The sequence below is a fragment of the Balaenoptera acutorostrata genome, chromosome 3 (genome assembly GCF_949987535.1).
Source record: "Balaenoptera acutorostrata chromosome 3, mBalAcu1.1, whole genome shotgun sequence".
Lineage (NCBI taxonomy): Eukaryota > Metazoa > Chordata > Mammalia > Artiodactyla > Balaenopteridae > Balaenoptera > Balaenoptera acutorostrata.
Genome location: NC_080066.1, coordinates 39,155,211 through 39,170,541, shown reverse-complemented (window position 1 = coordinate 39,170,541; position 15,331 = coordinate 39,155,211). Strand labels below are relative to the sequence as shown.

The 15,331-nt window shown below is 45.8% G+C and overlaps 1 protein-coding gene across 2 annotated transcripts in view; it reads left to right on the top strand.

Annotated features, from left to right (window-relative positions):
• The window catches only part of ABHD2 (abhydrolase domain containing 2, acylglycerol lipase), a 107,929-nt gene extending 94,503 nt beyond the window's left edge, over positions 1 to 13,426 (top strand). For both annotated transcript variants that reach the window (XM_007194350.3, XM_007194351.3), the window contains exons 8-11: positions 1,262 to 1,372; positions 3,697 to 3,766; positions 5,258 to 5,342; positions 7,500 to 13,426. In XM_007194350.3, coding sequence (XP_007194412.1) covers positions 1,262 to 1,372; positions 3,697 to 3,766; positions 5,258 to 5,342; positions 7,500 to 7,696 — 463 coding nt within the window. In that variant the 3' untranslated portion in view covers positions 7,697 to 13,426. The remainder of the gene's footprint in view (positions 1 to 1,261; positions 1,373 to 3,696; positions 3,767 to 5,257; positions 5,343 to 7,499) is intronic.
• Positions 13,427 to 15,331: the final 1,905 nt, after the last annotated feature.

The following is a 15,331-nucleotide window of genomic DNA, read 5'->3' as shown; positions in this document are numbered from 1 at the left end:
AGACACCAAGTCCAAGTCCTCTGTCCGTCTTCCCACACCTCTGCAATGGAGAGTGAACTCCTTCCTCCCAGGGAACATTTGTTTTGCTACAGGGCCCAGTCTTGCCATTAATAAATTAGTCCAAAAGGTCCATCATGGAATTCTTAACAAACTGGCAGAGTCCTCTGGATGTGCTCTCAGTGTATTTACATTTTAAAAATTTACCACAGAAAGCCAAACACCTAGAAATTTTAGGGACACTTTATTATAATTTTTTTTCTCTATCAACATTGTCTTTTCTTTCTTAAAATTTTTTTCTAGTTTTATTGGGACACACTTTAAATTGTGAATTCTATCCTTTAAGTATATAATCTTCCTAATACTCTTTTGAAAAAAAAAATTTTTAAGAAATCTGTTCCTGTTCTTTGGAAGAGGTTGTGAATGGATACCAGAGCATTTAGTTTCCGTAATGAATTTTTCCCACTGTAGGGCCAAACCTCAAAGTAAACTCAGTCTTCCTTCAGCTGTGTGAGTGAGAGCCCTTGCTGGGAATGGATGTCTAAATGTGCACATTTTGATCTCTGCCTTTATTGTCATCCGCTCCAGATGGATCATTTTCTTACTAGAAATAATTACTCTTCTGAGTATACGTTAGCTTTTTAGCTAACATATTGGAGGGCTGTTGATTTGCCCAAATGCTGAATGGGTTAACCATTATCTTCCTTGTTAAGTGACACAAAGAGCTCATAAAGAGAAGGGTTCTGCTAAAGGGGGCAGTGTCAACATCAGTGTAAAGATGGGGCCTCCACAACCTTACACTAAGGCCCCCCACTGTTTGGCTGACAACCCACCACAGGCCACAGAGCCCATCCTGAGACCTCTCTGCAGGGCCAGTTTTGTAATAGTCACCTAGGCTCAAACACAATCTTCAGTTTGTCTAGCTGCCCCTTACACAGGGGCAAGGAAAATAAGGTCTTGCTGTTGATCCTTCTTCAGTTATTCAAAAGTCAACAGTGCAAGCTCATCCTCTGGGACATTCTGAAGGCTGAAGGGATTTACTTCTAAGTTACCCGCAGACGCTATGTCAGAGACCCTCTCCTGGCTTGCCTCTGGGCGAGGAAGCAGGCTCGGCTGAGGTTGTTTATCACGTGCTTTAAAAAAAAATTTTTTTCAGCTTTAGTGAGGTATGATTGACAAAATTGTAAGATATTTCATTGTACAGTGTGATGATTTGGTTTATCATCTGCTTTTCATTCTCTGTTTGCTTCTTGTCTCATTGTAGGCAAGCTCTTTTTGGAGACCATGTTAAGAAACCTCAGAGCCTGGAGGACACGGACTTGAGCCGCCTCTACACAGCCACATCCCTGATGCAGATCGACGACAATGTGATGAGGTGTGCCCATGCTCGGGGGCAGGGTGCCAGGTGGGAGGCAGCAGGCCAGTGCTGCCCGGCGCCAGGGGTTTCCTCCGCCCACTTTAGTGTTAAGGGTTTTTGTTGTTTTGGTTTTTTTTTTAATGTCCACTGTTTAAAAACTGAAGATTTCACAGAGAAATCCAAATTTCTAATGTCTCTTAAAAAAATAAGAAGAGGACTTCCCTGGCGGTCCAGTGGTTAGGACTCAGCGCTTCAAATGCAGAGGGCGCGGGTTAGATCCCTGGTCAGGAAACTAGGATCCCACATGCCACATGGCATGGCACGGCCAAAAAATGTAAAAAAAAAAAAATAGGAAGAGGCTCTGACCACTCGTTCTACATTCCTGCGTGGCCAACTGAGCTTGAACTGGGGAGCTGGGGTATGCGTGCCCTAGTTGCCCACAGTCCTCAACACCGGGTCAGGGATCAGATGTCACATAAACTGCATGTGGCAATGGAGTAAAAGGAGAAGGAAAATATCTCTTGTACCTGCCTATGTCTCTATCAAAATTAGAAAAACCAAAATTAGACAAAGAGAGCTGTGTGTTACAAGAAAAATGGACAGAGCCTCTTCCTTTAGGGGCGTAAAGACTCTCCTCTGAGTATAATTTGCAAACCCCGCCCACTTCACTCGGTTGCCCTTTCCCTGCCCAGCCCCTGCAGGCCTCTCCAGGCACCTGAGGTCACCATGCTGACAGTGTCCTCTTTCCTGGCACCAGTAGTTTCTGATTGAGGTTAGCATTAGCTGGAAAAGGTAAAGTTAATCTCTGACCTCATCGTTCTCTTGAAAAAGTCATCCTTTTTATTTAGAGGTCACTTGATACCTTCAGGTGTGGCCTGAAGCAAGCTAGTGTTCATCCAATAGATAGGCACATACTGACCTGAGTATGAGATCTGTATTTACCTTCCTTATGGGATTTTAGTAGCCTTCTTACACCAAGTAACTTTGAAATATGCCCATGAACAGTTACTCAAAGGAAATGGAAATTGGGAAATTGCTGGCACGTTCAGGAGGTGAGAATGAATTATACCCACCCTCGCTTACGATGGGGTGTGCAAATTTACTGTGGTGCAGACACTACACTAATGAGAAAAAAAACAAACTTACTTAAATTTCATTCATCTTCTAAATTTTTTTAAGCCCAAAAGAGGGTGTTCTTCAACTCTTCCTAAAACTCTTCCTTTTTAGTAGTGCTAGATAGTAGCAGTTTTCATGATCATAACCAGTTTGGGTAGCCTCCTCATCAACCCACCACCGGTAATACTGGAGGACGAGAGTGACTTCCTGGCCCACTGAGACCTCAGAGGGGCTGATTTCTTGGAGACAAATGTCCTAGAGATGATTTCTGCACTCGGCCTCCTCCCTATCAAGTTTGGCCCAAATAGTCCAACCTGAGGGTCCTTCGCCGGCAGAGATGTCTAAGGAGCCTGGGAGTAGAAGAGATCCACAGCTGCTACAGGGGAGCCGAGATACCTTGAAGACCCCAGTCAGGACAAAAAAACCCTACTATTCACAAACCAGAGGCCTTAATCTGTGTCAGAAAGAAATGAGGTTTCCAGAGATCCTCTGACCTGGGGTTGACTCTGTCTCCTGGTGTCAGAGCTCCAGGCTGAATCGTGCCAGCCTCTCAGAGCACAGGGCAGGGCAAAGCTGCAGGACCTGCCCGCTGGAGCACCGAAAGGTTTGTTGATGTCAGTGTGTCTCTGACTGCTGCTCCATGGGGGACAGAGTGGGTAACTTTGAATCCCTGTCTCATTTCTATTATCTGGTACATATTTCTTTCCAGTTCACAGTGGTCCAGATCACTCTGCCAGGAAGAATTCTGTTGAAAGCAAAGTTCTAGTAAATGTCTTCGAATTGCAGTTTCTTAGTGTCTACAGTGACATCTGGTTTTATGCTGCCTCAGAAAGATGTAACATCCGCTAATAATTACTGCAGATAACACTTACTGAGTAATTACTCTGGGCCAGTCACTGTGCTAATAAAATGTCACTTTAATGTCATAAATCTCACAGTGCCGTTAAAGAAGCTCCTGTCCCTAGCTCCATTTTACAGAGGAGAAGCTCAGAGAGGTTAAACCCTTTGCCTAAGGTCCATAGTCAGTAAGTCAGAGCCAGGATTTGAAGCCAGATGCCAAAGCTGGGTGCTCTTAACCCCTAACTCTGGTTCCTATGTATATTGTACTGATATGATGAGCTAGTGTGGGAACTGGCACAGTAATAAAATCAATTCAGCATTCCAATCTTATTTCAAGTGTTGTTTTGTCTTTTTCCTTTGTGTGTGTATGTGTGTGTGTGTCCCAGGAAGTTTCATGGCTATAACTCCCTGAAGGAATATTACGAGGAAGAAAGCTGCATGAGGTACCTGCACAGGGTGAGTGACCGCATCAACTCAGGGAGCAGCATCTCAGAATTAGTATCACCCCATCCAGCTCCACCCGTGATATAACAAGCATCCCTCCTAAGCTTCCCTGGTGGAAGCTCAGCCAGCATCTGGCTCCAACCGCTCTAGTTGTTGACTTGGGTTTATTATTGAACCAAACTCTGCCCCTCTGTGACCTCCATATCATAATCCCAGAGCTGCCCCTTGGTGCGGTGAAAGCCCTTAAAATCACTGCCACACCCATTTTTTTCTTAGTCTTCCTTTGACTGTATAATCCTGCCTGGTTCCTACCATGGTTCCTCACAGGAAGTCCGTGTAGATTTCTTATAATCCTAGACCCTGTTTCGGTCATTGTGTATTTTGTTGGTGTGGTGCCTAGGACTGAATTCAAAATTCCTGCCATGATCTGGCAAGCACAGAGTAAAATAGATGCATTTCTGTATCAGAATGATAGAAGAGCATGTCTTTTGTCGAAGTAGGCTGGTTTATGTTAATGCAGGTGTGAGCAGCTACAATAAACTTCGTATTAAATTAAGCTTGTGGCCAATCATAACCCCCATGTTTTTTACCTGAACCACCACCAAATCAGTCTCTCCACTTCTGTCTTTGAGCAATTGCTCTTTCTACTCAAACACAGGACTTCCCATTTATCCCCATCAATGTCTACCTGTTGTTTGGCCCACCACTCCCCCAGCTTAAGCAGACCATTGTGAATGGCAGTTCTGCCTTCGTGTCCTATCGGCCACCCCTCCTACTTTAGCATCGTCATCCAGGCTTTTCATGTCTTCATTTAAGCCATCACAGAAACGTGCAACTGTCCAGAGCCAGTGTCAGGGGCCTCCAGGTGAGGCAACCGGTCATTACGTTTCTGGGCGTGGCTGTTCAGTAATGCCTGAGCGCCCCCATCAGCACCACCTCTGCTAAAATGAAAAAGGACACTTACTGGCTGTTTTGATAAATGGATGTTGAATGCAAAGCTGCCAAGAGCTTCCCGATATCCACCAGCCTGCTCCTGTTTTCAACCTTCAGATTCTTCTAGAAAGCCTCCCTTGTCCGGAGTGGAGCACACTCCTTTTTTCCTCCCCACCATATAAATTGAATGAATATGTACATAACTCTGTAAAGTCATTCTTCGGAAACATATGGCTAATCTGAGACACTGTGCGGACGATCAGAAATATTTTGCCAGTGAGTATTGTAAAGTCTTTACCCTTGCTCCATCAGAGCACGTGGGTCACCTAGGCTTGACTAGGTGCTTGGCTCCTGCACATGCCTGCCAGGGCTGTGATCACAGCGGCAGTTATCATTCCTGCCACCACCAGGAAATACGAGGTGTCCTTAGTCCGCATGTTCAGGAAACTGAGCACTGACCCTCTTCCCTTTGCTTCAAAGACATATCCGGTAGTGTATTTGAGCCTTGGATCAATGGGGTCTAAAAAGAGAGAACTGATCATTTAATTCTGCTTTATTTTCTTGTTTCAGATTTATGTACCTCTCATGTTGGTGAATGCAGCCGATGACCCCTTGGTGCATGAAAGTCTTCTAACCATTCCAAAATCTCTTTCGGGTAAGTGTTTCTTCCTGCTGCTCCCTCAACCACTCAGCAAATTGCCACAGTATGTCACCTTCATCATGCTGTCATCTCCTGGCGATCAGGGTATCTCTTGGCAGTGTTCTTATTTATTCTAGCCTGATAGTTCTGTCCTGGTCCAAGAGACAGGATCATCATTTATATCCATAGCCAAGAGGTTCGGGGAGTCCCCTGGTGTTCTGTGAAATTATGGCCTCAGGGATGTGGGTCCATTAAGTCTGAGAGTTTGACTTAAAGAGATATTTAGACTTAAAATTTGACCTGAAAAGCAACACAAAAAAGCCAGTTCTGCTACCTCTTGTGATAGACAGCCTCCCCATCTGCTTTGAGGATAAAAATATAAGCAACTGAAAAAGCAAAGAAGGTTGTTCATGAGAATGTTATCTTGCCTCAGGCTTGCACGGCCTCACACCATGCTAGGTAGGAGCTACGGGAGAAACTAGAAAGAGGATAATGGAAGGAAACATTTGGGTCACAATCTAAAGTTACTTTGCCTTGTACCTAATCTCCTCCCTTCCCAGTCCTCTGTGATTACGTTTCCTCTTGTAAATATCATATGTTAACCAGGGGGAAAAGGGGTACTTCTGATTCTCTCATGACCCCAAGTTAAAAGAGTAGATAACACAGCAAGCAGGTAAAGGACCCACGCCCAGACAGAGCTCCGTTCTCTGCTCAGAGTGAATGCATGTGTCGCAGGTGCATTACGTGATAAAAAGCTGTGTGTCAACCGTCTATCAAACCACAAGCTCCCTACACAAAAGCAGCCACGTGGGCTGCAGTGGGAGGAGGCAGCCATGCTGGTTTCCTTCTGCATATCTAAAGTAACATCCATAGCAGTAATGCTGTCACACAGAAACTTACAAAATAGCAGCCGAAAGGGAAGAATAAAGGGGGTCAGACAAGAAAAGAGCCCTTGCAGAGCCAGAAATGTGAGTGCCAGGAAGCGCCTCAGAGGCCTGGAGCAGCCAGCAAGGGGCCCGTTGTCACTTATCCCCCTGGGAAGAGAGAGAGATGCTCCCTGTGGTACCTCACTGTACCTGGCTGCCCATTTTGCACACATCTTCGGTAATGGCTTTACCAGCCCATGCGGGACTAACTTAAACGTGGACTCATAAAGTCAAGCTGCAGGTTAATAATTCTCAAATGGTCATTTAGCACGTGCCATTGAGAGCTTGGCCGTCTTTTAACTCAACTTGCAGCTTTATGTTTTAGCCTTGGAAAATAAAGTTCTGTAATGAAAAATCATTGACTCCATTGAGTTCATCTGGTTCTCTAGTAAATAAGAGTGTAAGTGTTATGAATTTGTCCTCAAAGCCTGGTCCCCACCAGTAGCATTGGCATCACCCAGGAGCTTGTCAGAAATGCAGAATCTGGGGACTTCCCTGGTGGCGAAGTGGTTAAGACTCCACGCTCCCAATGCAGGGGGCCCGGGTTCCATCCCTGGTCGGGGAACTAGATCCTGCACACTGCAACTAAGAGCCTGCATGCCACAACTAAAGATCCCACATGCCGCAACTAAGACCCAGTGCAGCCAAATAAATAAATAAATATCTTTTAAAAAAAGAAATGCAGAATCTCAGCTCCTTCCCCAGGCCTATTAAAGCCAAATCTGCATTTTAAGGCAGTCTCCCAGGTGATTTGGATACACGAAGTTGGGAGGTACTTGGCTGTACAATCAAGTCAGCTGGGGAGTTTTAGCAACACCAATGCCTGGGTCCTCCCTCTCTCACCTATCACCCCCCCAACTCCACCCCACCCCCACCCTCAAATCAGAATCTCATTGGTCTGGATGCAACATAGGGATCATAAAAAACAAAAAACCCAGGTGATTCTAATATGCAGCCAAGTTTGAGAACCACTTAGAGTTTTAAGGATCTCCTAAGCCGGTACCCATTCTGCTCCAAAGCCAAGCTGCTATTCCAAAACCTGCTAGATCCCACCATCTTGCCTGCCCCACCAAATCTCCCTCCCGCTTTGGTGAACGAGGCAGAGGGAGTAGAAATCAGATGCCCACTTAGGTGACATCTTCGCCTGTGGGGAAAGCCTGGGCCGCCCTGGCCAGCTCACTTTTGCACCTCCTGCCCTGGAGCGGGTCAGAGAGCAGTGACTCACTCAGCTGCCTTTCTCCTGCAGAGAAACGGGAGAACGTCATGTTTGTGCTGCCCCTGCACGGGGGCCACCTGGGCTTCTTTGAGGGGTCCGTGCTGTTCCCCGAGCCCCTGACATGGATGGATAAGCTGGTGGTGGAGTACGCCAACGCCATTTGCCAGTGGGAACGTAACAAGTCGCAGTGCTCTGACACGGAGCAGGTGGAGGCCGACCTGGAGTGAGGCACCCCCCGGACTCTGGTGCGCTCCAGCTGCCCTGGTCACCGGCTGTTTCAGGTCTCCCATCTCCCTCAGTGACCTGGATCTGACCTCACGCCATCAACGGGGACCACCCACTAGACACACCTGACTTGAAGTAGGTGGCCGTCCCTGGGAGCTCCAGGCTATTTTTGTGCTTAGTTACTGGTTTTCTCCACTGCATTGTTAGCCATGGTGACAAGCGACGGGGTTTTCACCCTCCTGTCCGGTGTCAGCATCTGATTGCTTTCAAGCCAATTACATCTAGTTTCCCTATTAAAAATGTGTCTGAACAGCAGTTTTGCTTTGCCAATCAGCAGGCTTTTCCCCAAGAGCAGTGAAGGATGTGTGTTATTTTGTGGTGGTGTATGTGTCCTGACGTAGACCCTAAAAAGAGCCAACGCTGTAGATGCAGCTCAGCTTGGGAGCCTGGGGCCCTGGGCCTCCCAGGCCAAGACTGTGGCCTCTTACATGGCAAAGAAAATTCCCTTGAGTCACAAACCAACTTTCTCCCGCACTGTCTTCTAAGACAGTTTTCCCACAGGTTGCTGATGATGAGAGTTACCTGGGGCGCTTGGTACAAATTCAGCCTCCCAGGTCCCTCCCCTTGGAGAAGCTGTTTCAGTGGGTCTGGGAAGGGGCCTGGGGATTCTAATTTTTGACAAGTGCCCCAGGTGATTCTCCTCACCAGGCAAATTTGAGAAGCACGGTTGTGCGGAGCCTTTAAATTAGAAACATCTCGGTAGTTTGTGTTGTTGAAATTCGTAGTCGGAGGTATCTCTTAGATCCCAGGAGCCTCCAAAGCTGCAAGGCCTGTCGTGTACGGCTGCCCTGGTGTGATTGCTATGTGATGTCTCAGAAAGGGCTTGGGCTGGGGGTGAACACTTCAGGCCATGCCTGACTCTGCCTCTCACTGGCTATATGACCCTGGAAAAGTCCCTTTGAACTTTTATTTCTTCACCTGCTAAATGGGGGACTTGGGCCAGGTAGATTGCCGATATCGCTACCAGTTCTAAAGTTCAATGACAAACTCAGTTTACTGAGGTTTGAGAGAACACCTCTCCAGGGAAGCCTGAGAGCTATTCTAAGCATGTAGATGTCATCATTTGCCTTTCTTTTTTTTTTTTTTCTGTCCCTCATTTCATATAAAGAGGGTTTTTTTTGGTTTTCTTTTTTTAAAGCACTCAGTTATAATTTTATTTTTTTAACCCAGGCCTCTCTAACTCTGGCTTTTGATACCAAACAATTCAAAAGTTGGATCTGAGTTTGGAGAAATATCTTTCCAACTGAAGAGGGTGTGATTTTGAAACCAGATTTTGTAATGTAATAGCTCATATTTGTAGCCTATTGGATAGATCTTTCCAGAGTGTTATCTTCTCAAATGAAAAGTCACTCTACATTTCAAGTACTCCTTTCCTCCAATCCTGTGGTACTTGAATATCTAAAAACCCTGCACTTTGAAAAATCAGCAGTTGCTATCTGGAACTAAACAGAATTACAAGTGAAAGGACCTAGATACTTTAAAAAAAAAAAAAAAGTCCCAGCTTCCTCTCCTTTGCTATAGGACAGACAGGAATATAAATAGTGGGTCTGTATGTGGATGTTTAAGGAGTAAAGGGAGCCACCTGAGGGCCTGGATGCAGACCCTCATGGCCGCAGGTGGATGTAGTTTGGGCATCGGTCCAAGTCATGTGACAGTAATGTCTAACCTGAAGAAGTTGTTTTCTGACAATCACCAGATCATCCTAAATAATAACATCAAAAACAGCCGTATCTGAAGAGACTGAGACTTCTGTGGTCTCGACTTCGCTTCGGTACAATTTCTCACACACACCAAATTCATCATTGTGACTTTCCCCCCAAGTTGTTACTTTTCAAGTGCATTTCTTTTTCATGTTCTTTTAGTACAAATTGGCACTTTATCATCTACCCCTCAATTTCGAAGCTAGTCTCTCCCCTCTGTTATTTTTCCTTCCAACCAACAACCACAGCTGTAATCTAGAAGATTCACGGTCATATATCCTGCTACAACCTTCATGTCTCAAGACCTTTTTTGGTGAAATTCGATGAACGAAGCAATAACTTAATGGGGTTGAATCACCATCCCAGGAAGCAAGAGGCTCCTTTTCATTTGCCTTAGGTCACATCCCTTGATCTATTCTGACAAAGTAGTGGCCAGGTACCAGCTCCATTCAGGAGGAGAAAACAGTCCTGTTGTCACACACTTGGCGGGGATGGGGGCACAAGTCCTTGGAGCCTGGTGTGCACGGCAGTTCTGGTGGTCCACGGAGGAGAGGCAGGGCTCGGGGCACAGCCTTTGTTGCCACATAACCGGAATTTACCCCACAGGACTGTGGGGACTGCCTCCCAGCTGAAATCTTTTTAGTGTGTGACTCTGAATGGCACTTACATTCCATTTTGGCTCACATGAAATCAACTGAAGGCTTCTGTTCAAGCTTCAGGCTCTCAGGCATGGAAATAAGAGTGTAACTGTGGCTATCTTACAGGAAAATTCTTGTTTGTCCCTGAATGAGAGCACAGAGGCATTGAATTTACAGAGATGCGAGCTCGCCTAATAAACAAGGGAGCAGCATTTTCTATGTAGGTCAGCTTTTTCCTTCCTCCAGCTTTCCTTGCTTTTCGTTCGTTCCTGATGATAATGTGAGGGCTCTTCTTGCTACTGAGGTCCTCTTGGGCTAAAACAAGGCAGAATTTTCAAAGAGTATTTGAATATTATATTTTAAAATCAGGTTAAAAATACAGTAAAATCAGGTTAAGGATATAAATTGCAGAGACCTAGACAGTTCTATCACAGGAAGAACATGTTAAAAACCAAGCAGGTTTTTAACAATTCTCCGGGTTGTTCTCCCTGCCTCTAAACATTTGAAGACAATGATGAAGATCCCAGTCAAGTCAGGATTATCTGACTTGAAAAAATGGTCTCAAGTCTCCTTTATGCATTTATGTTAGTAGGGAATTTAATGGACTTGAAGAAAACCTCTTACCTTCCCGCCCGTGAGTTTGCACCAGTGATTCCAGAGCAGAAGGAAGGCAGAAAGTTGTTTGTTGTCACTATATTCTTTGAACCTCCCCGCAGCGTTTTACACATGAGAGTGGGAATACACCTGCAAGGGGAGCGTCCCTTTCTTGACATGGTGTTAGGGAACCAGGGTTCAGGAGACTTGGATTCTTGTCCTATCTCTAATTCACATTGGGTTGTGGGCAATCACTTCACCTCTCCGAGCCCCAATTACCTCATCTTAGACCATCTCTAAGTCCACTTCATCTACTTACACCTCATTTGCCAGAACATTCCCACTGGCCTTCTTACAGCCCTTGCAAGTGGAAACAGATAAGTCAAGACTTCGGGCTTATCTTGAGGGGACTTGGAGAGAGGGAGCTACTGCATTCAGCCTTTGCTGGTGAAGACCCTTGATTTTTGCCCAAAGCCCTGTGTCTCTGACTGGCTTCTCTTCAGAGCCTCCACTGTCATCTCAATATTCTTTCTGTACTGAGGGTGGTCTTATGACTGAGACAGGTGCTGACCGTTGGAACGAGGTGAATATCCCCATCCTTCTGTGTGACTCGGGCAAGCTTTGAGAGTTCCCAGGGCAGAAACCCTTCCTGCTCAGACTTTCATTCTAAAACTACAGTCTTCATTAAAGCTGAACTTTCTGGGTAGCTGAGCTTATATGTCTGGCATCTGAATGAGAGCTCTCTTTGTCACTGTGTGGCTTGAGATCCGTTTTGCCAGCTCCGGGGAAACAATACGTGTGTTCTTGTTAGTGTTTGCCGGGCAAGCAGATGTCTGAGCTGTGAGAGGCTTTTCTTTTCCCGTGGCATTGCTTCTGACTTAGCGCTAAAGTGAAGATCACTGAAACATCACGTTGAGTTGAAACTCAGGTCTTTGTCATCTAAGGCAGGACAGGAGAGTTATTAAGAAGCATTTCACTGCAGCATCCGCTCACAATACCATCTGGAATTGTTCTCCTTGCCCAGAAAGCCTTAACTTGCCTCTAGAATAGCCCCTGGTGGTACAACACTATTGTGGCTTTGGAATTCAAATTATTCTGCTGTAGAAGTCTGAAGCAAAGCTACAGCAAAACCAGAAAACGTCTTCATGTGGCCTGTACGCTCCTTATTACATTAAGTGCCCCCCACCCCTGACAATAAGAGCAATCCAGAACTGGCCAAACACCTCATCTCTGACGCCTTTCTTCCTTCTTCGCCTCACTCTGTTGTTCAAAGCCACTTTGGATGCTTCAAAAAACCATGAAAAGTGGCCTGCCTTTGGCATTTAGAGGCCAAGCAATGGGGGGAAAGGTTTTCTTCTCCCCCCTGTTATCAAAGCAGAGGGAAGTGCCCCCCTCTTCATAAACTAGAATTGCTTTTGCCAAATTGTATTTGAAGGGGAACGGGCCCCTACTCACAGTGAGAACTGGAATGCTATCCAAAACTAAAGCTGCTTCCTCTTGCCTGTGTCACTGCTGCCACTGCCTCCGGACGCTGTAGCCCAGGCATCCCCCCGAAGTGGCCCTTGGAAGCAGGCTGCAGAGCCCAGCTCGCCAGCCATTCTCAGACCCCAGATGGTAGACAGCTGCCCCTTTTGAAGGAGTCAGCCCCCCCCACACACCATGTTTTCTGAACCGTTTTTCCTAGCATGTATTGTGGGTAAAACGTTCGTCTATCTCTAATGAATAAGCTGAAGTTAATTTCCAACCAGTGGACTAAGTCCTTTAACTCGACTCCTGTCAGTTAGTAATAAAACCTATAACCTGCCGCCTCCCCGTTCTGGTCCCCATTAGCCAAGAAATCTATCGCCATAAGTTGGGGACAGTCCATGTATAGCACCTGCAGAAATACCCTTCGTCTCAATAGGCATTCTCCTTCCAGACCACCCACGTGGAGCAGCCAACAGTCACCTAGAATAATTGCTGAGCCCTCAGTCCCAGCGCCAGCCGCTCCCTCCCAGTCGGTGGACCGAGTTCCTGGGTGTGGGAGTTAGGTTTGGTTTGGTTTTTGTTTTGGCCTCTTTAGTTTCCCTAAAGCACAAGTCCATGTAGAATCCTGTCACCTCTCCACACCAGTTTCAGATGATCTGGGTCTCTCCCACTGCCTCAGGAAGACCTTCACTGTACCTGAGCTTTTGACTTCTGCCACTGCAGCTGCCTTAGCGACACCAGGAGCTGGGGGCGTGGAGGGGGGAGCCAGTTTGCATCTCCCCCTTTCCTGGTTAGACTTCCATGAACCACATTCTTCTGTTGGCAGGTCTGCTTCCAGATTGATTTTTGAGAACCATCACTTTCACATTCCTAATTTTTGTTTGTTTTGTTTGATTTTTTTTTTTTTTTGGACTTTCTGAAACTTCAAATGCTGCCCTGAAAATAATGTATTTTTGAGTTTGTGTTCTGAAAGCCTCCGTGCTGGTGGATTGGGGGGTGGGGGAGGTGGAATACGGGATCCTCCAGCACTGAGGTGTTTAAGATTTGCAACTAGCAATGCAATTTTTTCTAAATATGAGGATATTTACCTTTATTAAGAAATTATACTAAACAGTGGTGTCCTTGATCATTTTATGTTCTCATATTACTTTTGGTTCTGTTTTGATTCTGTGTGGTGGTAAACAAAGATCATTACAAACAAAAACTGTAATTTTGTTATCTTTGATTCAATGGAATTTCTTTACTTAAAAAAATAAAAGACTAAAAATGTGGCGTGGCTGTGTGTCCTTTGTAGTGGAGATTTTCTATCTAAAAGAATTCTTCCTGTGTCTTCACCGAAGCAGGAGCTTGAAAGAAATGGGCAAAACACCAAGTTCTCATCACTGATTTTAACCCAGCCTTGCAAATACCAAAGAAATGACCAGCCCACAGGTGTCTTTACAAGCCCATCCTCTCCAGGAAGAAGGCCAAGGCCTGGGAAGAGTGAGATATCAGCATTTTAAATACTCGCTCTGTAAAGTGAACCATGTAGACAGAATGTAAGGTGAGATGTAAATGGTGGTTGCCACGCATGAGTCACATCATTTTCTAATAGTGTTCTTTGAAAAGACTGGGTGAACGTGACCTAAATTAAGGTTATATTGGGTTGATTGAGTAATGGTGGTGTTTTCTTCTCCTTTGCATCTGTCTGAATCCAAGCTAAGGGTCTCCCAGGGCCAAGCCCTGGCCCAGCCAGGAGAGTTGTGCCAGTCCGTGCTCCCCCCACCCCAGGGACCTTGCACTCAGAGTTTTCTTCCCTCCTTGGCCATGCAAAACCTTTGACAAGCTAAGTGGGGTGAGGAGTGTTGGTTTTGGAGGACATGCATTAGCGAGGCCTAAAAATGCCCAATATCGAACTCCAAAGTGTATCCCTTTCTGGTAAGCAAGCTTCTCCCCCAGCACCGACCCCACCGCCCCACTTCCTATCACCCACAGAATAGCCAGACTACTTTGATCCAAGAAAACCAACTTGCAAAGAATACTACCTATGAAAAGTACCCCATGAAAGAGATTTCAGGTCCAGGGTGTTAGGCAGATCGATGCCAACAGCTTGCCAATGTGGTCAGCACACAGCTGTGCCTCTCCTGATTCTACCCTATAGATTTGTTCTCGGTGACATTTATCTACAATCACTCGCTGACCCAAGGGTGCTGATGTCTTTTTTATTATACCTTCCAATAACAGGCCTCTCAGCTCTAGCTCTATAGGGAGTACTTTCCCATGTTAAGGACCAAACACCTAACTGGATGGCCCTCCAGCTGTATGACAGTCTCCCTCCTCATTTCTGTCTTGGTGTATCCCCCCTTAGAGGGGGTCACATGTAGCTGAGTGGTTGGGACGACCTTACGGGCGGCTTAGCCTTGAACTGCTCAATCTCTCCCCAAAGAAAAGTTAAACCTCTCTCTCTCTCTGTGTGGCTGTGTGCACCCAGGACTTATATTTGATTCGTGCTGTCTACCCCATTTGGAATTACCCCAGCATCTCTACTGAAGACCATTTGGTTTCCCCTTAAAGTTATTTCCTCCTTTATCTGATGATGTTGGTGAAATTGACCTGGAATAAATGAAGCTCTAATTCCATGGTTCCTCTTCCCCACCTCTACCTACATTTCCTCTATCCCCAGAAATAAACATTTGAGAAAAAGCATTGGTAGTAACAGAGCCAAGGGATTTGGAGCCAGAGTTGCTGGGTTAGGGTCCCATCCAGGCCACTTTCTAGCTCTGTGACCTTGATCAGTATTGGACCTTCGGTTTTCCTTTTTCTTTTTTTTTTTTAACCCCTAAGATGAGAATAATTTTAATAAGAATGCCTGTCTCTAGATATTGAGAGAATCAAATAAAATAATGTTTTTCAAAGTGTTATGTTGAGCAGTCCCCTCCTGGGACCACACTTTGAGTAGTAAGTCTCTCTGGTATCCTGTGAGCTTCCAGACCCTGCACTGCTAAGCTTCCTCAACACCAGAGCCACGCCCACCATTGAAAGTGGGATAAAAGGTGGTCTAGTTCACCCTGAAGGTGACTCTTCAGCTCTTTTGCTGGTTGCCTTAAGACCTGGGCATCCCTCTTCCAGGAAGACTTTGCCAGGACACCAGGGAGCATTGGCCTCCTACAGCGTCCCTTAGTTAAACTCAAAGCTCCAA